At 41.2% G+C, this 24,528-nt stretch overlaps 1 protein-coding gene, 1 long non-coding RNA gene and 3 other non-coding genes across 5 annotated transcripts; 4 read left to right on the plus strand and 1 right to left on the minus strand.

Moving 5' to 3' along the window:
• Positions 1–97: 97 nt before the first annotated feature.
• Positions 98–16,549, minus strand: LOC135187095 (uncharacterized). Its single transcript, XR_010307190.1, has 4 exons — positions 16,270–16,549; positions 8,798–8,890; positions 7,640–7,750; positions 98–680 (listed from the first exon to the last, which is right to left on the minus strand). It is a non-coding gene; the product is annotated as an uncharacterized LOC135187095 (long non-coding RNA).
• A 393-nt stretch (positions 16,550–16,942) lies between these two features.
• On the plus strand, positions 16,943–24,235 carry EIF4A2 (eukaryotic translation initiation factor 4A2). The gene is made up of 11 exons (XM_064165486.1): positions 16,943–17,046; positions 18,077–18,122; positions 18,214–18,346; positions 18,606–18,745; positions 19,816–19,984; positions 20,169–20,278; positions 20,409–20,552; positions 21,151–21,288; positions 21,559–21,648; positions 21,888–21,967; positions 23,429–24,235. The coding sequence occupies exons 1-11, from the start codon at positions 17,018–17,020 to the stop codon at positions 23,571–23,573; spliced, it is 1,224 nt and encodes a 407-aa protein (XP_064021556.1). The 5' UTR covers positions 16,943–17,017; the 3' UTR covers positions 23,574–24,235.
• Positions 18,458–18,527, plus strand: LOC135187237 (small nucleolar RNA SNORD2). The gene has a single exon (XR_010307255.1). It is a non-coding gene; the product is annotated as a small nucleolar RNA SNORD2 (small nucleolar RNA).
• LOC135187236 (small nucleolar RNA SNORA81) lies at positions 20,607–20,787 on the plus strand. Its single transcript, XR_010307254.1, has one exon. It is a non-coding gene; the product is annotated as a small nucleolar RNA SNORA81 (small nucleolar RNA).
• LOC135187228 (small nucleolar RNA SNORA63) lies at positions 21,360–21,486 on the plus strand. Its single transcript, XR_010307246.1, has one exon. It is a non-coding gene; the product is annotated as a small nucleolar RNA SNORA63 (small nucleolar RNA).
• Positions 24,236–24,528: the final 293 nt, after the last annotated feature.

The following is a 24,528-nucleotide window of genomic DNA, read 5'->3' on the forward strand; positions in this document are numbered from 1 at the left end:
AATAAATTAATATTACCACCAGTTCATCACTAGCAGGCTTTTCTGCTGAACAAGATAACAAGGACAGCTGAGAGAATCCTAAACAAAGCAGCTTTATTATTCCTTATGCATATCATGTTAAGTACCAAGTAGAGGCATTATGGCTGACAGATTTTCACGTGACAGAAGTGCACAAATATTACAGATAAGATGACAACATTTCAAACACTTGAGCTACCTAAAATCTGTTTGTCTTCTCCCATTACAAGGTATACATAATTAAGAGACTGGACTGAATTTTCTATACTGGATGTCTAACAAAGGTTAGGTTTTTTTTAGCTGAAATGCACCAAATAGTTCTGGCAAATTAAAGTACTAAAATATTTTCCATCTGCATGGACCCAGCAACATATTCACCCAGCAAAAGATCAGTTCACCAGTTTGAATCACTACTTGGTTCTACAAAATTGCTACAAATTGGTAACACTTCACTGATTTTGTTGTAGAAGACCACATTGCATGAAACTACAGCATAAGTATCCTCCAACGCAGCTATACAGACCAAAAGGATGTTATCTGAAATTATTCATCCCACCTTCTGGGACTGCTGTGGCATCAAGACTATACATTCAATAGGTGGGGCTGTGTTCTTCTTTTGCCATCACCTCACTGTTGAGGAAGAACTAGACAGATGAGGACTCCTGAGAGAACACAAAATAGATAACCATCAGGATCAGGAGGTCTTGGCAGAAAAGGTCTGGGAGGATCTTGATAGAGAAGATAAGTACAATGGAAGGTCAGAAGATACAGAAGTGGAAAGGAGAGAGGCAAGGTGGAATTATATAGATGGGGTGAATAGACCAAAAAACCCATAGCAACACCACAGCAAAAATGGAAACAGTGAAGGGAATGGAGAAATGGGTGAAGATAGCATGCATGAATGCAAAAAAATGGACAGGAACTGCAGAGGGGAGGTAAGAGCAAAAACAAAAAACAAAAGACTTGAGGGATGATCTCCCTAATCACGACAGGGCAACCCTCTACAAATCTCAGAACCTAACTCACATGCATTCCCTGACAGCATAGGCACACTTCCCGTCTCCAGTGCCTACTTCCTACAGCTGTAAAATAACCACAATGTAAACAGAACCGCTCAGCCCTTCTGATTATGTCATGCCTTGTGATGTATCATCAGGATCACTCTACTTCCTCTCTGAAAACAAAGTTACCAGTCATGCAACTTTGTCCCGTTCGAAGGAAATATATAAAAATAACTCCTGGCTCTATAACTAATCAAATTCTGCTTTTTCCCCCCCCTTATTCTTTTTCATTCATTACCTTGCTGGATAAACCACAAAGCCTCTTTTCTTTTTAACACATGACAAGCATTGAATTTACAAAGCCAGGCAAAGGATGGCCTTGAGTTATCCCTAGTTGTTTTCTTCTTATTATTTTTTTTCTGAATATTGACTGGTAAGATCTTGACTGTAACTGGGAACTCTGTGTATGCTGTATTATTAAAAGGAGTATAAACTCAAAATCAGTTTTCTTTGTATTAGTGTAGCAATTTAATTAAATCATGCACAATTACAATTAAAAAATTAGATTCAAAGTTGAGGAAAACTCTTTTCTTTCTGTCTCTGATCTCCTTCACCCAAATGATAAGACAAGCACATTCCTGACAAAGCTCAAGTCCATGACAAGTAGTGAGCCACAGACTGAACGGTCAGTTCTGGGCCCCCCAGTTTAAGAGGGACATTGAGATGCTTAAGCGTGTCCAGAGAAGGGCGACGAGGCTGGGGAGAGGCCTTGAGCACAGCTCTATGAGGAGAGGCTGAGGGAGCTGGGATTGGTTAGCCTGGAGAAGAGGAGGCTCAGGGGTGACCTTATGGCTGTCTACAACTACCTGAGGGGTGGTTGTGGCCAGGAGGAGGTTGGTCTCTTCTCTCAGGTGGCCAGTGCCAGAACAAGAGGACACAGCCTCAGGCTGCGCCAGGGGAAATTTAGGCTGGAGGTGAGGAGAAAGTTCTTCACTGAGAGAGTCATTGGACACTGGAATGGGCTGCCCGGGGAGGTGGTGGAGTCGCCGTCCCTGGAGCTGTTCAAGGCAGGATTGGACGTGGCACTTGGTGCCATGGTCTGGCCTTGAGCTCTGTAGTAAAGGGTTGGACTTGATGATCTGTGAGGTCTCTTCCAACCCTGATGATACTGTGATACTGTGACTTCTACGTTGTTGACTGCCTTGAATTTATCATGTGCTATAGTAATGATCCGAGGTTTTATTCATGTTTCACACAAAGACGTCAATTTTGACTTTGTGTTTTCATAATGCAAACCCAGAAATAATTACTTTTAAAATATATTAAAATTTTGGAATAAAAATCACAGCATTTCAGTTTGCAAATTTTGAAACAGGATGTTCTGGTGTTTTTTGAACAGAACATTTCAATTTCTCATTGACGTGTTCCCACAGAAAGTTTTAATTATACCAAAACAACACTTTCTGATGGAAAAATAAACTGCCAGAAAACTACTGACCAGGGTGTTACAGATCTCCTGGAAAGCTCTGCAAAACGACTACTTTCTCCTATTGCAGAATACTCAGGGCACCGCAGTGTGCTTTCCTCCTGAGCCAGCAGATGGCAGAATTTTTGGCCCCAGGGGTTTTAAGATCTCCAAATGAGGGGGTTGTGATTGCCAGGCAAGCGTTAGTAGCTTAGCAGTCAGCGTTTCTTTTGGGTTAGCAACACTGCAGATAAAAACATCACATCTGTGCAATCTGTTTTAAATATCAAGCTCTATAAACAGATCATATACACTTTGCCAGTTACTGATTATGAACAAAGTGCCTAAATAATGCCCCAAGGGCGATTTTATGAATATAGAAAATAATAGCTAGTCCTGCACCAGAGAAATTGCATTCTTACTGATGCAGATATCGAAACGAGGAGTCTGGGGTGTGAAAATATATCTGAATTAAACCTCTGCTCATGATACTGCTGAGATATAGAGCCACCTGATGGCCATTCTGCAGATGTTTAGATTTCACGGAATCACAGAATCACCTAACCAGGTTGGAAAAGACCTTTGAGATCATCAAGTCCAACCTATTAATATGCTCTTGTTCATTCCATCTGTGACAAGACAAAATAACATATTTTAAGTGAAACATTCTTCACTTTTATTATAAATGGCCTATTGGATTTTTGGGGTTTTTTTGTTTGTTTGTTTAATTCAGATATGACCTGTTAATCACACAGCAATTCCAATGACCTTCTAATGCTAAGTTCAAACAGTTAACAGTTATCTAGCCATGGCAGGAAGATGTGCAGGCACCCAGCAACAGAAAATGGGTAGAATTAACAATGAACACTGGCATTTGGTAAGATACAAGAACCCATTTCTGGCCTTTTTTTCTCAGGTCTCTAAACCAGAAAGAAAATTGTTGCCAGTTTAGGAACTGCAAGTAACACAGGTCTAAGTGGCTACAGAATTAGGAATGCCAACACTGCATGACCACTGTCACACAGACAGAGCTGCACAATGTACACAATCTCAAATATTCCTAAAAAAACAAATGGGCACAGATATTTTCAGTTCTGTAACCAGCTATTCACACACAGCTCCTGCTGTGTTTACAAGACTACATTAGCATAATTCAGCCTCCACAGTTTTAATTAAGCTTTAAGTGAAGTTCACTTGGTAAAATGTAATTAATAACACAATGTTTCTACTGTGTTCTAAAATAAGAGGAAGGCTGCTTTAAGGAAGAAAGAGTGAAGGTTTTCCTAATTGGGTAAGGCATCTTGCTACAATGAATACTAATATTACTATTGTTTGAACTGGTTTCAATCAGCTGCTCAGTAAACACTCAAACCTAAGGTCCAAAGGAGTAACAGGGATTATAAACCTGACAGCATTTCTTTTCTCTTCTGTCATCAACACTGATAGCACTGATCTCAAGCTGAAGATGAGGCATTAAACTACAGAACCTTGTTGTTTCACTTCAAAGCGAGACACAGAGAATCAGATATCTCCATAGAATCCAATTATGTCAAAGAAGTGTACTTCTGGTAAACTGAAGATCCTGAACCCAAAATATCTTTGAGAATTCACTGCATAAATTCAGTGGATGATTCTCCACCTTCACTGGAATTACCTGTCACAGGAACACTATGAGACCTCTCGGTTTGAAAGGAAAAAAAAAATGTGAAAGTAAAAAACAAGAGAATGGACAAACAAAACTGGTTAAGTCAGGGAACAAATGAGGACGGACCTTTTATCCAGGGAGGACATATTTTTTAGCTAAAACTTAGATTACTATAAAAAAATCAAACTACTTGGAGTAGACTAAAATGGAGGATTATTGATTTCAGTGGAGGAAAGTAATGCTCATCATCATGTTCAAAGAATGTTACAGCATGTTTGACTGACAGGCCCGAAACACTACAGTTCAGTACCTTGAAAAACACACCAAAACACATGTAAAGGAATCTGAACAATAAAAGAAGATCGCTTGGTTTGTTATTCTAAACCTGAGGTATGTCAGATGTTAATTCCTTGCCATTCAAACCAGTACCAAAAATAGATTAATGCCACAGAAACGTAAATCTATTCCAACTGAATTATCTTAATTTATATGGTGTTCTAGTTGCTAAAAGAGTACCAATATTAATAAAAGTCATAAAAATCAAGGAATATAATGGGACAAACCTTGATTTCCTAGGAATCAACCCATTCAGTACTGGCTTGATTCCTGTATGATTTCTAATATGCTTTGTAAAAAAGAAAAAACAAAACACAAAAAAGTTCCAGAAAGTCCCTAGAATTCAGACTGATCATTTAAGCAGTCTTATGACTGCTAAATTCAAATCTTGTTTTAGCACAGAGGCCCAATTTGAAATTGTGCTGAGAAACCTGTGCTCCCATTAACTTTAAACAGCGTTGTGGGTACTCAGTACTTCTAAAAATCAGGCCTTAGTGCACTCAGCCAAAGCCTATGGCATAGAACATTGATTCTACCTGGAAGAAGCTGAGATGGACATTGAGTAGTGAAACATCTGCTTGCAAGCATAAGGTAATTACGGGTTGCATTAACCCTCAATATAGCTCCTATATTTAAAGACATTTTGGGAATTGGTGTAGGTCCTGGCATTAACCACAGCACCACTGGTTGCTTAATAGCTTTTTTCATGGCCCAAATACAGCAATTAGAGTGTCCTGGGCAAGGTGTTGCCATCCTTGTTTGCTTGACTGCTGCCAGAATACAAACCACATGGAATAAGCAGGATAAACAAGCATAAACTACAAGATTGTCTCTTTCTGCAGTGTTTTATACAAATGTATGGAAAGATTATAAATGTTACAAACAATTCCTCTTCTTTGCTTAGCTTGAGATTAAGTTACTTTTCTAACACCAACCAAAATATCTCTGAAATTTTCACTGAAGTTGATAGACCTGTTATTTGTACCTGATAGTCTAGCACAGGGATAGAGTCAATATGAATGTTAGCATGCATCTGCACTTCACACACTGCACACAGTTAATCAGCCAAGACACTTCTGTATTAGCACTACTGCACCTCTTCTCTTTTCCACTCTAAATACCTATTACCCAGCATCAGTAGTGCAACCAATGAATAAGCATTCTGTTTGCAAACTTGTGAGAATAAACTGTCAATTAGCAACAATGTGCTATTGGCTATCCGTTGCTGTCAGTGAAGAACAACATTAGTGTGATCTAAGACTGCAACACTAACCTTCCACTAAATGTTTACCTAAGGTAACCAAGTTTTAGTTTGCAGAGGGGCCATCCATTCCTTCTTGAACAGTTAGTTACTCTACATGGAGGTGTTTATTAACAGAGTCATGCTTGTTTGATTAATCACCTTGGATCTCTGAGGAGCCCAAACTACTTTGATCCACAAGTCGAGCGAATTCTTCTGAAATGCAGCACCTAATGCTCCCTTGGAACTCCATCCTAACACAATTTTTCACTCCAAGAAGATACTAATATTGCTCAGAGCAGAAGATAACTAAATCCCTTGCTGACATTGAATGAAATCACAGTCATTTGGGTTGCCAGAATTTGCCTCAGTCATGGATTAAGACTTGGTCTTAATGTGCGCTGGCTCAAGGAACCCATGCAAATCTCATCAGGATGTCATCAACCACTGACTGCTTTGGAGACTACAGTAAATAAAAAGAATGGTTCTGAAGACCACAAAACAATCTGTGTGCAGCTAACGAGTCTGAATAAATTAATCTGAGTCACAAAATGTGTCTGACTAGTAAATACACACACATCCAATTCCTCATGGCATATCTTTGAAACAGCCACTCATCAATATACCATGCCCAGTGCCATTCATGACTGGGAAATAGCATGTATGAACTAAATGCTATAATCTCAAAGAATAACAACTTCACAGTGAAGAGCCTGTAATGTTAAACAAGATCTGAACCTCTAAAATGCTTTTATTTGCAGCCTGAATTACTGATTCTCAGCCACGCTAAGGGGCTGCTGCAGGAGAAATTCACCTGACCCAGTCTGTTTGAAGACTCCGGGAGAAACAGCCAAACACCATTTGATAACTGGTGACCACACAAAAGAAGATTTTCTGCGGAAAGCACACTCAACAACATGGCAATTAGCTGGTTAAGCACTACACCCTAGTACCAACACAGCTAAGACACTGTTATCACTGCTTATAAAGGTTGTTTTATTCTTTTCAAGGCCTCACTTTGCAAACATGGCAGCTGCGATGGGTTTGTTATGCAGGGAATGTGGTTCAGTCATTTCAAAGAGCCAGAAGACTGAAGGCATAAGTGAAGGGTAGTAAAAAGCTGCCATATGTAAGCTGCTAGATAGATGTATAAATAGCAGCAGTAGTTTTGGATGAGTGTTTTGAAGATAATTTTGCAGCGACAGGAGAGTCTTAGTCTACAAAGCCCACCCCATTAAAGAAATTCTGCAGAAAGCATGCCTGATATCAGTTCTGTACTCAGTACCCTTGAGTACCTAATATTTAATCTTCAATCATTTAGTATACATTTTCACTCAAAAGACATCTACTTAGACAAAAGAAAATTAAGGATCATCGACAAAATGTTGTTAACAGATCAATTTATTGTAACAATATTACCATTAAGAGCCATAATTTCACTTGCATTTTGAAAGGTTTCAAAGCACTGCACAGCTGAATGCAACAACTGATACATTTTAATACAGAGAGATTCCATCAGCTCAGGATTATGCTGAATTTTTTAGCATCACTTTTCCTTCTTGCTTATCTACTCCTGAGGTTTTTTTTTCAAAGCTGTCTTTTCTCAGGGGAACAATATTAATGCCAAAGTGGTATCAAAAAGCAGCTATCTTAAAGCAGCAGTGAGTATTTCCTAAATGATAAAAACACTCTTCTTTTACTCTCCTTTCTTTGCAGTATTTCCTCCCAAAAGGATTGGAGTGCACTGGCTTGCTCATCACTCTTGCTACCCTAAACAACTGAGATAGCTTTGTTCTTCTGCACCAGCAGTTCTGCTCATGAACAGTGAAACTGAATTTCCTTTTTTAGACAGCAAGGACGCAGACTTTCTTCCTCTTCTCCCTCCCTCTTCCTCCCCTCCCCCTTCTACAGTCTTTGCTGTGCCCTCATCTTACCTTCAACAGCAGAAGAAATCCATGCTGCAGCTTTTTTTCCCCTCCCTCGCAGCTCTATGGCAACAGCAGCTCTAAGGCAGCACTCCTTTACAGTTCTCATTTTCTTTCCTTCTGCATAAAGATACAATGTTTGGCCAGTAAATTAGCAATGACAGTTCTGATGTGATGTAAATTAACAAACACAATTCCAATGTGATTTGAGGGAAAAAAAGTGTGCTTCCAGGGGGTACAAAGTTGTATTCCCAGAGTTCCTGAATGTAAGCAATGCAAATGAGTAATAGTAAAGGAAATCAGAGAACTCCTTTTGGGTAATTAGCCATAAAATCATCTTTGTCTAAATTCACTATTTTTTTTTTAATAGAAATGTCTAAGATAACCAAAATACATCATCCAAATTAAGTCTTGAAACTCTTTGTCCTTCTAATTCTCTCCCTAACGCCAATGGTGGGGAGTAAGCAAGCAGCTGTGTGGTGCTGAGTTGCCAGCTGGGGTTAAACCATGACAGTATCTTGTCATTAATAACAAATAAAGACTCAGTCAAACAATGAGTGGGTTGTTTGTTAAAATTCCTACTGAAATAGAAGGAATAACAACATACAAGATCTTGCAGTCTTGTAATGCATGAGAAAGTGTTTATCAGAATAGATCTAGAAATGGTAACATAAGCTACAGAGAACAAAAGAGCAAAGAAAATATGCCAGTAACTGGGTGGTTACATAGCACTACAGTATCTGCCTGCTTAAAAATTAGTATTTCAATGATTTGCTACTTTTAAATAAATCAGAAGACTGAGCTACAAAGAAATGCTGATTACACTAATAAATTTACAGCCCCTTTAAGACTGACAAATAATTATTACCAGGAGGTCTTAAAGTACCTAGCACAAGATAAAACTACTTTGAATAGAGGCATATAGATTTTATTTACTGCAAAAAAACTGCCAGCAAGTGATAATCTAATCACTTTAAATGCATGCATGAAATAAATGAATCGATATATTTCTGCAGTTCAACATGAACTCTCATTTCATTCTCTTGCTGTGTAAAGAACAAAGGTTTCTGGTCACTGCCAGCTGCTGTGACATGGCATGTTAAAGTACATGCCCTAGATTAGCATCAGCAATGCCACAGCTATGCTTGAGTAAAATAGGGTGATCACCTGCATCCTGTCTCTGCTTGCATCAGCAAATGTCCATGCTTGCTTCTGTCAGTGGACTCCAGGAAAACATAGGCAGGTATTTCTAGATGGAAGCTGAGAGAAAAAGAATTAATTTTCTACCATCCTACAGCTTTTATCCTCATTTTTGTCTCATCAGTCAGTGCTCATTTAGTAGGCAAAATGATATATAATAGCATTCAGGAATTTGTTAAAGCACAGGACTGGCCTACAGAGGCTTTGTGACATTAAGAAGAAACCCCAAACAACAGAGCAGAGCAGTGACATTTTTTTAGCAGCCTACTTGGCAGCATCAGCTTCATGGGCACACCTTTCAGACCCAAACACAACAGCAGCATGCATCTGCTACATTGTTAAACAGAAAAGCTTTCCAACATTTATATTTCTCATCTAAAAAATCTCGGACACCTTAACAAACCAAACAAAATTGTTAAACAAGTTGCTATGTTTATTTTGATCCTTTTTTTTTAACTTTACCCAGGTAGAACCTCAACTTCTACCCAGAACTGACTGCTTTGCAGGCTGAAGCAGCGCACCTAAAGCAATCAGGCTTGTAAATTTCATTTTACAGGAAGGTGAAACAAGGGCACAAATCTGAAACTACTCATCTGTGACTTCATATTAGGCCAGTATCAGTGGCAGAAACTAAACTTGTGGAATCTGAGCTGCATATATTTGAAGAAGTTAATGGTCTCAATTTTCTCTTAGAAAGTATAGTTCAGTAGAAAACAGCCAGTTTACAGAAAATTCTACCTTGAGGCAATACTTCTGGCTAGGCAGCTCATTTTATTAATGACAAAGTATTTATTGTTAACATTTACATGTTGCAACAAACTCTATAAACTGCAAAACACTCTTCTGGAGGTTAAAATGCTCTGCTAGAGAAGGAGGAAGAGTCTGCAGTTAACACACAAGGCTAAACATGGACAGAAAGAGGTATCTCACTTTTGCTGTTTAGGAACACAGACATGTTAAACATTCTGAGAATAAAGCCCTGTAAGACACTCCTACCAAAGCTTTCTGTGCAGTGCTGTATCAGTTGACAAAACATAGCCATTTTGTTGTCATTTATTTGAGATGGGCCCTCATAACTCATAGTGCTGTTCATTAACTCTGGAAAACATAGTGTGTTTATTCTAAAGTGTGAAAGTGCAGTTTGGATGGGGAAGGGCTGAGTTGCATGACTTGGTTTCATCAGTCAGGACATGGAGCATCTATCAAGGTAAGTATAGCTACAACATGTATTAGAGAATATGATGTTTCTTAGCACAAACTCTGGTTGTGAGAATGTCTCCCTGTGAAATGAAAGAACTACTTGGCCTTTTTGGTGTTTTCACCTTGGCCTTGTTGCGCAGGCATTAGCTCCTCCTACTAAGAACATAACACTCAACTTTTTGATCAGTAAGGAAGGGCAGTCAAAATTAAATACAGGGCATAGGTTTGCCTATAGTGGCTGCTCCAAAAATTAAACAATTGAAATCAGCTGAGCAATGAAAAACCCCAAGTAGCATCAATGAATTCCAAATTAAGTAACCATAGGATCAAGTAACTTACATAGGGAGATAACCAATATCAGAAGAAAAAATGTTTTCTTCAAAAGAACACAGAGGGTCATATTTACCTTTGTCTTTGAACTGGAAAAATGTACTCTGCAGAGTGTCTCACAGAACTATATGACATGCATTATTTCATGCTAATAAAAAAAAGCAAAACCACAAATGTAACTGCAGTACTCTGCCTCGATGTTAGCAGCAGCTGCCACTTGCTTAATCTCTCTTTCTTTACTTTTGTAATAGAAAGAACAAGTTCTGCCCTGGAAGTATGCATGCAACTGCTATTAAAGATTTCTAAATCTCTCACCATTACTTATCTCCACTTTTTACAAACATATGCCCACACATCACCTCTGAGGCAAACACCAACATAGCCACATTACAGAGGAGTAAACTGAAGTGCAGAAAGAGCTCTCATTCCAATAAAAGTCCATAACTCTCTAACAAATATAATCTGTTCAATTTCAGTGCTAAAATTACATGCTTGTGGTCACACTGGGAGATTTTAACACATCAGAAAACAGAGCCAGGCTGAGACTCCACATCCTGGGCCTGACTGCACATCTCAAAAACTGCAAGAAATAATACAGTTGCTTGATCAAGGAGGATATCCAAGACCTAAAACTATGATTATCAACTTTTACAGCATGTAGAGGACTGAATGATTAAGTTGTAGAGAAGAGTGTATTCCTGTTCCAAGTATTTGGGTTGGGATTGTATTGAGCCAACATTCTTCTTACTACCAGAATAGCCACTAATATCACAGGACCATCATAAGTGAGTCTATATAATAGTTTTCTTACTTTACACTCATCTAAAAAATTAACAGTAATGTACATACTTCTAAGAAAGGAAATATTAATTTTCTAAAACTAACATTAGCTTTTAACTAGAAGCCAAGTGTAAAGCTAACTGAAGGGGAAAATTCTTCAAAAGTTCAAAGGTCACTGGATGAGACTCTGGAAGATCACAGAATCATTAAGATTGGAAAACATCAAGTCCAAACATTAATCTAACACTGCCAAGTCCACCACTAAACCATGTCCTTAAGTGCCACATCTACATGAGTTTGAATACTTACAGGGATGGTGACCCCACCACTTTCCTGGGCAGCCTATTGTAATGCTTCACTTCTCTTTCAGAGAGGAAATTCTGCTAATATCCAATATAAACCTCCCCTGGTGTAACCTAAGGCCATTTCCTCCTATCACCTGGGAGAAGAGACTGAAATCCACCTCGCTACAATCTCCTTTCAGGGAGCTGCAGAGCATGAAAACGTCTCCCCCAGTTCCCTCAATCACTCCTAATACTTGTCGTGTAGAACCTCCATCAGCTTTGTTGTCCTTCTTTGGATAATATGTATCTATTATAAAAATACAAAGTATTTAACTTCCCATTAGTTCTTTAGATTTTTGGTCCTCTGAGACAGGACTGAGAATCCCAGGTTCCTCTGAGGCCCTAGAGTATTTTCACCACTTCCTTTCAGCAGCAGGTTACAAGCACTTTCCCCCTATATAAAAAAGAAACAAACAAACCCCCAAACAAACAAATGAAAAAAAAACTCTTTTTTTTTCTTAAAGAGATTTCTCTTGTAGAGAATTTCATTACTTCAGAATAAGAAATATGCACCAGATAACTTCATAGCTCTGAAAGCATTAAAATCTCTACAAGTTTGAATTTAAGCTCCAATCTCTAACATGAGATAATGGATGAATAACCTCCAACATGGAATTCATATAATTTTACTGCTTCTTTTAAAAGAAAGAGTAAATTAGTCTAAAACATTTTAACAGATGATCATCATCAAGAAAAAGGTATCTTACTTGGAATGAGGGAATTTAGGCTGAGAAACAAAACTACACCAAACTGAAGCATGAACACTCCTTAGAGACTGGTGTTCAAAATAATTAGGCAGCACACTGCCAGGAACCACCACACAAGCATTTCAGACAAGTGAGTCAGCTGGTCAGGAAAAGGTCCTATCCACCCCATATAGGTCTGAATATTTTGAACAGACTGAGCATGTATACTAACTCGAATTCTCACTGGCTTCTGACAGTACTTGGATCCTTAAACATTTTTGAAAGCGTTCCTTATTGGCCTAGCACACAACTATTTAGTGAGACAAAACTTCCACTGGGAAAGAAAATTCCATGTCTGGAAGTACTTTCAATTCACTCAATGAAGACATCATTGAGATTTCACAACATAAGTTTGATTACAGTTACAAAGAGTAGAAATATCTGTCAAAGCATAACAAAGTTGTAAAACGACTGTAAAAAAAGGCATGACAAAGCAAGCTCAGCAGACTAATGCACTAGAGTTATCATAATGTGGATTTCAGATTACCCTGGGACAATGAAGAATACAAAATGAGCTCTCTGTAAGCACTAAAACCACACTACCTTAGAAATTCTTATTATTTTCTTTAGAGTATAATTTCAGTGGAGTAACAAAAAAAGCGTATCTTACATTAATGAAACCCTGTGACTGCATCTAAATTGCAAGCATGGGAGTCCTGGAATTTGGACTTTTCTCTGCCCTGGAGATTTTCCAGAATCTTTCCTATCCACTCCTACATCCGAGGAAGCATGCTTTTGTTTAGGCAGGATCCTCTGGGAATGCTGAACTGAAAAACATTGCTTCTTACCAACAACACCCTAACAAACCATCTTGATTCTTAACATGACCTACCATGAACAAACTCTGTTTACAATTACTTTCTTTGCCCTTTTAGTTGTGGCAATCAAATAGTGTACAGGATGTATGCTAGCACCAGATGTGCCAATGCAGGAGAGGAACTTGTGATCTCCCAGGTTTCCTGTGAAGTACATGACAGCTTCATGGTAAATTCAAATCATGGTAAGAGATTTCTAAAAAGAGATTTCTGAAATTTCCTATTGCAAACTGTGACAACGCCTTTGCCAGAATATTGATGAGCAGGGATTGCTCAACTCGAGCTCAGTTTCAGGAGGTGTCAGCTCCTACTGCTTTCTTTAGATACATTCTCTACTTCAAACTGCATGAATAATGACTGGAAACCCAGCTGCTAAACCAGCTAGTCCATCTGTTACCCCCTGTTAATAAATGTATAATTATGTTCACTCTCACTAAAGAGCTCATGATTCACCAGGATTGTCTTTTGGGGAGAGACATCTACTTAAGTATATTATGTGTACATGTAAATGTGGCCATAGATCCTATCCTTAGCAGTGCAGACATATTATTTAGTATCTTTTTGGTATCTCCTCTGCCTGATGATAACATGAACCTGCTCCTTGAGGAGCAAGTTTTCTGTTGAAACTGCACTGGAAAGGTTACTAAGATTTAAAGCCTTAATAAATCCCAGTGTCAATCCAAGAGTTTTGTCAGTGCCAAAATCTGAGCTTCCAACAACTCTCACTATGATGCTCCAAGTCAGATCACAAAGAATCTCAAGCAGAGCATGGCTACCACCAGTCTAAAAATACACAAATTACATATGAGATCACAAATTAAATGACTGATTGTCCTCCTGTTGCCAAAGAGTTATTTCTCAAACACTGAAGTACAAACCATCTAGAACTTTCTCTGTAGTACAGTTAGGGTCATTGCCAGGCAAACAGTCCTGAATTTCTGCTACCTTGTTTCACAAAAAGGAGAACTGATTCAATTGTTTCCAATCCTTCTCTTATCCAAAATTAATGATTAAAAAAAAAATCTTTCCCCTTTTCCTTTGATGAAACAAGTCAGTGATTTTCACTGGATGAGACACTGGATTCCTTTCTTCAAATGCCTTGATATCACATCCATATGAATCTCTTAAAAGACAATTTTATAGTTCCAGTCATACAATACTTATGGCAAATACAGAGCATCTATAGCAGTGGATTAAAATGATGAACCAGATAAAATAATAGGCCAACTCAACAGATTTGTCAAAATTCTGTCATGACCACATGACAAGAGATACCAATATACACCCACAGATGTTAATATTCAAGCACCAAGTAAATCACAGATGAAGAAGATCCTGAGACACAGAAGTTTCAAGCTCCTCTCTAAATGCCAGTGATCAGCTCTGGAGCAGCTGATGCTGTTCTACTCCATAGCTCTCTCATGCCTGCATAAAGAAGTCTTGGCATCTGACTGAGACCCTCACAGATGCTGTTACTGCAGACAGTGAATAACAAACTCAATTTGTAAAATCACCCCTTGGTTGAAGTATAAACCCAACATCAAGTTGTTTCTTGGCTGTTTTGGGGATTTTTGTTTGGTTGTTTGCTTTTTTGGTTGGTTGGATTTTTTTTTAATGGGATGAAGTTTGGCCAAGTGGAGTAAAACAAGACTTGCAGAAGGTTAGAGCAAGGGGAACTATGTCCTATAACTATTCTCAAAGCGAGCTAGGAAAGTCTTGTTAAAAACAACTTTTGTCAAAATCAAACTTTTGAACTGGTGTGAATAAACAGGGAATCTGAAATGACACTAATTTTTTACAGGAGAAGGTAAACCAGGTACTTGTTTCTGACATCACAAGTGTTTTTTTAAAAAGACATTTAAAGCCTGTAGAAAATGATGGCTTGTGTTCCTGAAATACCCACATCAAAAAATCTTTTTCACTCAGCCTTTCAAATACATTAAGACCTAGCTGCAATACTTACATTAAAAACCCAGATACATTCTACATGTTTCTTAATAAAGATCTTAACCAAGATCCTTAATAAACCCAAATATTCAGTAGTATTATTTCTTCCACTTAAACCCAAAGTGATTTTAAATGGGAAATCTAACCATGCCAGCACAAAGCTGTGTTCATGTTTTTCTTCAGTCCACCCTATTTCTCTTACAGCCAGATTTGTGGGTCCATGCAAGCTGCTGTCACTCATTTCAAAAGGCCTGTGGTTATAGTTGTGTGGCTGTCTCAACTGCAAGTACGAGAATCATTCTCAGTATTTTCTCCCCAGCATAAATGGACACAAGTTGAGAGCGTTAGGGTGGGTCAAGAGAGGAGCTGTAGTTATGTAATTTAGCTGCGATTTCACTGCTAAGTGTTGCACTATTTCTACAGATAATATCACCCCAGGAGATGCCACCATAGGCAGAGCTAACATACATTCACTCTTCCAGAGGTTCCCTGCCTGGATATCAGGGTATTCTACATGGTTCTAGACAATTTGCAATATTCTACACAAGTAATGGGTCAGGTTTTTCAAGCACTGCCTCCATTTGTGTATGTCTGTGTGTATATATATCTCTCAATAAATCACTATGGAAACAAATTTGAGAAGTGACACACATAAAGCCATTAAAGTGGGCAAAAATTATTGCTTGCAATTTCTATTATTTGCCCACATAAGAAATTGAGAGATTACTGCAAAACGTGAGAAGAGCATTACAAAGGTATTTTTCCTACAACGCTATGTAGATCACTGGGCACGATCACAGATCCTTCACTGAAGCAGTCTGCACAGTAACATTCTCTGTCTGCTTTATTCTACACTGCACTAACCTTTAAATCAGTCCTGACGGATTGTTTTTGCGGACATGGCTGTACGAGGAACTGCAGCACATCGCAGCACCGCATTTCCAGCAGCACCCTGAGGACCACCCTGGCTGTCTCCTACAAACACTCTCCAAATACGCCGTCATCATCCCCTTTAGAAATGATCCAGCTTTTAACACCCCGTGACAAATCTGCATGATTCAGCTTGCTGCTGCTGCCTCACACTCGGACTCTCCACTGGGCCTGCCCGGCCTGCTCATCACGGTACCTGGTTCCTGAGCCTTGGGCTCGGCGTGAGTGGAGCTCGGCAGGACCGGGGCTCAGGCCGAGAGGGGTAGGGGCTGCTAATAGCCCTCAAACGCCACCATATTCCCTCCTCATCTCACGGTCCCTTCAGCTACCGCTCACCCCTCGCTCACCGAGCCGGTTCCAGCTCCTTCCAGCCCCTCACTAGAAGCTGAGAAGCGAAAACACAGGGTGTGTTTTGCCTAGCGGGGAGAAGGATGCCATTTCGGTGTGCAGGACGGAGGGGCCGAGCCCTACGGCCCAGGCGCCGCCTGCACCCGCCCCAGAAGGCCGCTCTGCTCTGTCGTCCCTCACTGCAGGGCTGTAACAATAACCGGCACGGCGCGGGAAAAGTGGTCATGCCGGGGATCCACTCTACGCCTCCGTTGCTGCCGCATGCCCCACTCGGAGCCTCTCTACGTGCGGCTACCCGCACCCCCCCGCAGCGCCGACCCGGCCACACGGCCCCCAACTCCACCAGGCTCCCCCTCCCCCCGCGCCGCAGCAGGGCCAGAGCGGGAAACCCCGTGCATAGGAGCCAGCAGGGAGGGGGCAGAGCGGGAGGAAGGAGCGAGGAGTTGTCACGCCGCCAGTGGTGCAATATCCTTCCGCTCTCGGAGGAAAGTAGTTCCACGTTCCCCTGGGTTTGTGGCCTCGATATGGCTCGGGAGTCCTGTCCAGAGTACCTCAGAGAGTGAGATGAGTGGAATTTCTTAGGAAAGAGGCTCAGTTTGGGGAGATTTGTGCCTTTTTCACTGTGGCGTGAGATGTATATCCATGCGCAGAGCAGGGCGAAAGTAGTCCGGCGGGGGAGCGGATATATAAACTAGGCGCGGCGGAGGCTTTGCCTTTTCAGTTGAGGACAGAGCTGGTGTTCGGAACATGTCAGGAGGCTCCGCGGATTATAGCAGGTATGGAGGGGCGTGCTGAGGCCGCGGGCCCTTTTCTCGTACGGAGATTCGATGAGCAGGGTGGAGGGGGCCGGGGAGAGGGAAAGAAGCGAGGTTGTGTGTTTGGAGAGTTGCCTGCATGCTCCAGGCGCACTGCGAGGGCGGCTCGGCGCTGCGGTTAAACAGCGCCCGAGCCCTCCAGTTTCTAGATGTTTCGGGCTCCATATTTCCCCTTACTCGCGGTTAAATGGAGCTTTAGCTCCTTTCCTTGGCTCTCGTTGCTCCGTGGCTGATTTCCTGTCATCACCATCGCTGAAAATAAGTCTGCCGTTAACGTGCTCATCCCCATTGAGCTGCACTTTAATTCTAATGTTAGAAGGCCTTGTTCGGGGTTTTTTCCTTAAACTTCCTCGCCCTGCCCCTTTGCCCCTACCTGGCTCCCGCCGTTGGCTCGCCCCGGCTTTGCCGGCCCGGCTAAGGGCGAAACCATTTTGCCGGGGAGGGGTGCGGGGCGCGGCACCGGCAGCCATCGCGGGTTTGCGCAATGCTGGGGGTGGAGTTCTCGCGAGAGCCGCCGGCTCTGGGGCGGGGCGGGGGAAGCGCAGCGCCGCCGGGAGGGCGCACTCCCCCCCCTCCCCCCCACCTCTCCCCCGCCACCTCCCCCCGCTCTGGCCCCGGCTGCGGCAGCGGAGCTGGCTTGCAGCGCGCAGTGGCTACGCGGCCCGGCCTGCCTGCAGTCGGCTGCCCTGCGCGGCACGTGGTGGCAGCTCTGTGTGCCCAGACCGTTCGCCCACGTTCGAGACGTGGTTTTCATGGTGGATTTTGAGTCCTTCTGTGGCTTGAAGGTTTGGATGAGCTTCTATCAGTTTGAGGTCTGAGGATTTGGGTCCATGGCACTCAAGGCAGGCCGGAGTTTTCCCTTTGGCAAAATACCAGAGCACCTGCTGGGATGATATATCGCGGGTTCCAGATACATTTGGCAGCTAAGATGTCAACCCACTTCTGCATGTTAGTTGCTCCTGTGTTAATGGCTTGTTCTTTTCGGTGGCAGAGACCATGGCGGCCCTGAGGGAATGGACCCCGATGGTGTCATTGAGGTGAGCATATATGAACTGACTTAAGAATTTAATCACTGATCGATATGGGTGTTCGATTTAACATTTTCTGTATTTTTTTTTTCTGTTACAGAGCAATTGGAATGAGATTGTTGACAATTTTGATGATATGAACTTAAAAGAGTCCCTCCTAAGGGGTATTTATGCTTATGGTTTTGAGAAGCCATCAGCTATTCAGCAGAGAGCTATTATTCCATGCATCAAAGGTATGCAGGTGATTCATTTGCTGTTACCAACATCGGATAATTAGTAAAGTGCTGTAAAATATATGCAGTATTTTACTAGTCTGTGGTGTTTATTTTTAATTATTGCTGAACAAGTGATATGATGGTACACCATCTTTCGGGACTGACCTGAAATGGAGAGAACTCTTAATACTGATCACTTTACTTCAAAGGGAATAAAGTAAAACTGAAAATATGAATGACCTGTGGGATCAGTAAATGTGTATCCTACTTTTTTTAGGGTATGATGTGATTGCTCAAGCTCAGTCAGGTACTGGCAAGACAGCCACATTTGCTATTTCCATCCTGCAGCAGTTGGAGATTGATCTCAAGGAGACCCAAGCACTAGTATTGGCCCCTACCAGAGAACTGGCTCAACAGGTATTGATAGTGTAGTTAAAGCTGCTTGTATGTTGCATAGGTTTCAGGTTTCACAACTGTGAGACAATGAACAGACTTCTTTAAGGGGCTGTAACCTATATCCATTCAGAACTCTTTTTGTGTTGAGTAATGGGGGTGTAAGCTGGCTTTTGTCCCACAAGTTCTCTGCCTGCTTAAGAAGTTGAGCTGATGCATTGGAGTATGTGCTGGGGCAGGGAGGCAGGGGCCAGCTGCTATGCTGTATATAGTTCTGAGAGGGAGCACCTTCATCAGAAACCTGAAAACATATTAAAGCCAAGTGTTCTGAGTGGAAACAAAAGTTATTTTCAGAGGCCATTTGAACCTGTGTGCAGTTGTGCAACATGAAAACTGCAGTGTGTGTGTGGTCACTTTGTTGTACTTTTGTGACGTTTCCTGACTTGCTGCATGCCTGTTTCACTTCCAAGGCTTGGCGTTCTGTTTTGCTAAATGGGAGCATTTAACAAAGCTTACAGGATAATTTAGGATGAGTGTAAATCAGTAAGGTTCAGGATGAAATGTTGAACTAAATTTGAAGTGAAACTGCCTTTTTCAGCTAGCTTAAACTGAGGTGCCAGTGCTGTAGTGAAGGTAAAACTAAATGTAGCAAATCAGATAGGAAATAGTTTTTAAAAAATCACTAGAACAAGGACTTCAGAATATTTAGTCTTTGTTCTACTGTGAAGACACAGGTGAGGTGAGATTTGTTGGAAGCCTGGCACATAGCAGTGCATTTGTACAACCTTAATATCCTGCAAGTGTGGAAGATGCCTTAACCAGGGGTGTGCTTTTGGGGGCCCTGCTTTTCACGCGTCAGATGCTAGTCAGTTCTTCACTTAGTTCAACTAGTAGGAACAAAAGTCCAATTTGAGTGTCTCTGACTTTGTTATTGAAGCTATTGGGCAAAATCATTAGTAACTGCTTTTTCTAGTCGTAAGCTTCCTAGTCCTTGTTGGCTGTCTTATCTTCCAAAGCTGTCCATAAGCACCAATGTGTAGGGCTTAATCTTTAATGTACCAAGAGCTGCTACTAATGGAAGGGTTTTATTTCAGATTCAAAAGGTAATTCTGGCCCTTGGAGATTACATGGGAGCAACATGCCATGCTTGCATTGGTGGCACAAATGTCCGCAATGAAATGCAAAAGCTTCAGGCTGAGGCTCCACACATTGTGGTGGGAACTCCAGGGCGTGTGTTTGATATGTTAAACAGACGCTACCTGTGTAAGTATGAATTCAGTTTTGCTCTTGATAATAAATTCCATACCCAGTAAAACCTCAAGTAATAATGAAGTTGCATTCATTGGAAAGAGCTGTACTGGAAAGCTTACTCCCAAAGGAGTGTGATGTTAATATAAGTATTTGGTGTTTCTGAAACCTCATGAGATAATATCCCTTTTTTTAATAGCACCCAAATGGATCAAAATGTTTGTTCTGGATGAAGCTGATGAAATGTTGAGCCGTGGATTTAAGGATCAAATTTATGAGATCTTTCAAAAACTAAGCACAAACATCCAGGTAAAAAAATCTTTTACAGGATTAAAATTGGTGGGTGCAGACTTTGCTGCAGTGTGACTGAGATCTGTTGAATTGCTTGAATCAAAACTGGCATCGTAAGCACGTGTTAACATCCAGAAATTCATTCTAGGTTGTGTTGTTATCGGCTACAATGCCAATGGATGTGTTGGAGGTGACCAAGAAGTTCATGAGAGAGCCTATACGTATTTTGGTGAAGAAGGAAGAGCTGACTCTGGAGGGTATCAAGCAATTCTACATTAATGTGGAGAGAGAGGTTGGTATTAACTGAACTTTCTCTGCCTGGAAAAAACTTAAGGTTTGGGTTCTCACCTTCTTGCTAAAGCACTGTGCTAAAATTACAGAAACCAAAGTTGAGCTTTGGTTTCTGTAGTAATGCTAGCAGAGTATAGACAAGAAGGAGAAAAACTATGCACTGGATCCACAAAGACTAGGGTGGACCTCTTTCTTAATGTCCAGTGTCCTGTGTCTGAAGATTTGGTGCAACAGTTGCTGCAGATACTGCTTACTGTCTTGTGATCATAGAACTATAGAGAATCAACCAGGTTGGAAGAGACCTCCAAGATCATCCAGTCCAACCTATTCCTCAGCCCTGTCCAATGAACTTGACCATGGCACTAAGTGCTTCATCCAGTCTTTTCTTGAACACCTCCAGGGATGGTGCCTCCACCACCTCCCTGGGCAGCCCATTCCAATGGGAAATCACTCTCTCTGAGAAGAACTTCCTCCTGACATCCAGCCTATACTTCTCCTAGGGTCATACTGAATGTAGTTGCTTAGTTACAGGCTTATTTGTTGTTGGAGGTTGTCTTGTTCTGTGCTCAGCTCTCAGTGGAATGATCATCTCTTTTCAGGAGTGGAAGCTGGATACTTTGTGTGATTTGTACGAGACACTGACCATTACGCAGGCTGTCATTTTCCTGAACACAAGGAGAAAAGTAGACTGGCTGACAGAGAAAATGCATGCTAGGGACTTCACAGTCTCAGCTCTGGTAAGAATTGGCATTTTTACAACTTGTCTACTGCAGTGTGCAAATGGAAAGAAATTGGCTGTATTTGTGAGGAGCAGGAAAGTTATAATACAGCTGTGCAGTGCTGTATTATCGTTCCCCCTGCTTAAATAAAAATGTTTCCATCTATCCCTACCTGTTTTGTCCCCACAGCAGGTAGGGACGCTTGGTTTCATACATCAATTTGAAAAAAGGTTATTTCAGTCTGGAGTACTTGATCTATATTAATTTTAAATCATTTTCACTCCACAGCATGGTGACATGGACCAGAAGGAACGGGATGTTATCATGAGAGAGTTTAGGTCAGGATCGAGCCGTGTCCTGATCACCACTGACTTGCTGGTATGTATTGGCTTTCACTGAACATGTTTACGCTTAAACCTGGTACCAAAAGCTTCATAATCCAGTGAAGGTTCTTGTAGCCTGAACTGTTTGAGGCTTTTTGGAAGAGTAAAGACTATGCTCCACTATGGACTGCACAGTTGTAGTTCATCACTAACCATATAGTCAACAAAAGCATGGGCTAAGCAGCTGAACCTAGTGTCTGTGCCTCGCATTCTAAACTCTTTATTGCTTTTCAGGCTCGTGGCATTGATGTCCAGCAAGTGTCACTGGTTATAAATTATGACCTGCCGACCAATCGTGAGAACTACATTCACAGGTTGGTTTTCTTTCTCCTTCAGTTGGTGTGCTACACTGAATGCCATGTCCTCTACAGAAATCAGCACAGAGCCTCACCTGGTTTTTCCTTTAGTCCTTGCCAGTGACTGGAGGTGTTGTGCATCTTTTCATACAGTAACTGCCAAAAAGCTAGCAGGAAGTAAAAGTAACTGGGTTTGCTTGAAAAAAGCCACAGTTCTGAAATAAGGGAAGAGCAGAACTTTTGTACAATAAAAGCAGTGGGAAAACTTAGATGTGTGATGAGTTCAGTGAAGGCTGATGATTCTTTGAGATTCAAGATAATTATCAGCTACTGACGTATGTTTTTGTCATGTAGGTTGTGCAGTGTAAGAGAAATTACTGGTGTGGTATCTTGACAGCACTGTCAGCTTGCTAGGTCTTAGTTGATCTTCAGTTGCTGCTGCTCAATGACCAGACCTTACTAATATTCCTAGCAATCTAGTTGTGTAGGATAAGCCCTCACCTGTGGAGGTCCAGCTGGGTTTGTGCTCTGTGTGCCTTGTTTGCTCTTGGTGGCTCCTCTTACAGTGGGATTCTTTCCTCTGTGGTGTGTGTTTTCTGGTAGCACTTTTCAGTTGTTTCCCTAGGTTTAGTTAACTGCTTCTAGTGACTGTCCCTAAATTAAGTAAACTGTGCTTTGTTACTTGATGTAAAAAAATACAGGAGTCGATAGCAGCAGTTGATGACACAAGATGGTGCTCAGAAACGGCGTTGACCTAATTTAGGACGTGGATTCGTAAGCGGCACAGTTTGAATAAAGAGCGAGTTGGTATTTATTTACTTCTTTTGTCATGATTATTCCCTAAGTTTTGTGAGCCATTTCTGTGTTTAGCTCTTGCTGATTAGGTGCTTTATTGTGCAGTCTGCAGGGAGGTAGAACTGATGGTGGGTGCAGTTGTACTGTGATGTGTTAGTGATTGACCTGGGCTTACCTAAAAACGTTGAGCTTGGATTTTTCAAGTGTTGTCAAAAAAAGAAGCTAAGTTTTCCCACTGGAAACAGTTCTGTTTGAATTACATTTTTCCAGCTGAGTGCTGTTTCATTTTAGTGGATGTTGATTTTTTTTGAACAGTAGCTATCCTGTGCCATGTGCTCGGGACTGGATGCCTGTGGTTTGGCTGTTTGAACCAGAGGGGAGGGAGACCAAGCTAGGACTTGATAACACAGTACCAACCATTAAATAAAGATTTTGCTTTGCAGCCAAAAAGAGTAACCTTTTCTGCTCTGCTACCCTTCATAGGATGGACACCACGTCTGTACTGCTGGCACTAACTGCTAGTCTCTCTGGACCAGGCATGACTTTGGTAGCAGCTGGTCCTATAGACACAGCATAAACTGGCCAGTGGCAGATAGAAGAGCAGCAGTTAATGAATGGATCTTGGAGACACTGGAAGTGGATTGAAGTGGTTCACGTCTGTGTACATGTGTTTTCTCTTCACAGAATTGGCCGGGGTGGTCGTTTTGGCAGAAAAGGTGTGGCTATCAATTTTGTCACTGAAGAGGACAAGAGGATCCTGCGAGACATTGAGACTTTCTACAATACTACAGTGGAGGAGATGCCGATGAATGTGGCTGATCTGATTTAATCCCCGAGAGATGAGGTGGTTGTGAATGCAGTGCTCGCTGTTGCTGAATAGGCACTTCACAACGCGCATTGTGCTTCTTTCTTTGGGGATACATTGAATCTTGTCTCAATGCTCATAACGGATCAGAAAAACAGATTTTTGATAAGCGAAGCGACTTTGTGTCGTGGGCTCTTGTGGGGAAAGCCATTGGCTTTATCCACTTTAGGGTTAGACTGTTGGGGTTGGGTGGAAAGTCATGGGGTCTGTAAATTTTTTCTTTATTAGAAATTTATTTCCTAGTTCTGTAGAAGTGGTTGTATTAGATGTTCTTTATCATTTAATAATTTACTTATGGACTAAAAGATATAAGTGCTGTATAAAGTCAGCCAATTATGTTAAACTAGCCTACCTTCCTTTATTGTATGTACTTATTAACATGTCAGATTGAATTGGAAAGGCCTTTCAAAATCTCTAAACTTTTATAAGAGCATTAAAATGCATTTGTTTCATATGTATTTATTCAATAAAGTATTTAATTAGTGGTAAGTGTGATTTGGACCCTGTTGCTAAGCCCCAGCAAGCAATCATACTATTGTCTTAGTTAGGGTTAAACCCAGTAAAATTTGCCATATTGCACATGTCTTAATGAAGTTTGAATGTTCAATAAAATACTTCTATATTCACTTAAATTGTAAATAGTGGCTTCTTGGTTAGAGGAGAGGGTGCCAGCAGCTGTGTCAACCTGTCTCGGGTTGGGAGCTCTTGAAGTGTGGAAAGTGAAAGTGTCAGCTGGTGCAAGCGTTCAGTGGGTATGTTTATGCAGTGCCCAGACGTGGTCTTCTGGGGGAGTTTAGTAAGTAATAGCAGAGGCTGGTTTTAGAGCATTTGGAGTCAGGCTGGAGCCTGAAGTGCCACAGTATGGGTGATAGACATATCTCTAACACTGAAATAATACCTTTTCATTTCAGTAGAAAGG

The sequence above is a fragment of the Pogoniulus pusillus genome, chromosome 26 (genome assembly GCF_015220805.1).
Source record: "Pogoniulus pusillus isolate bPogPus1 chromosome 26, bPogPus1.pri, whole genome shotgun sequence".
In the NCBI taxonomy this organism is placed as follows: domain Eukaryota; kingdom Metazoa; phylum Chordata; class Aves; order Piciformes; family Lybiidae; genus Pogoniulus; species Pogoniulus pusillus.

What these genes read in the sequence shown, in the direction of transcription:
- EIF4A2 (XM_064165486.1), top strand. Translation starts at nt 17,018, where the DNA reads ATGTCAGGAGGCTCCGCGGATTATAGCAG. An exon ending in GGCTCCGCGGATTATAGCAG is followed by an intron (nt 17,047 to 18,076) that starts GTATGGAGGGGC and finishes TTTCGGTGGCAG; the next exon opens with AGACCATGGCGGCCCTGAGG. An exon ending in CCAGAGAACTGGCTCAACAG is followed by an intron (nt 18,746 to 19,815) that starts GTATTGATAGTG and finishes GTTTTATTTCAG; the next exon opens with ATTCAAAAGGTAATTCTGGC.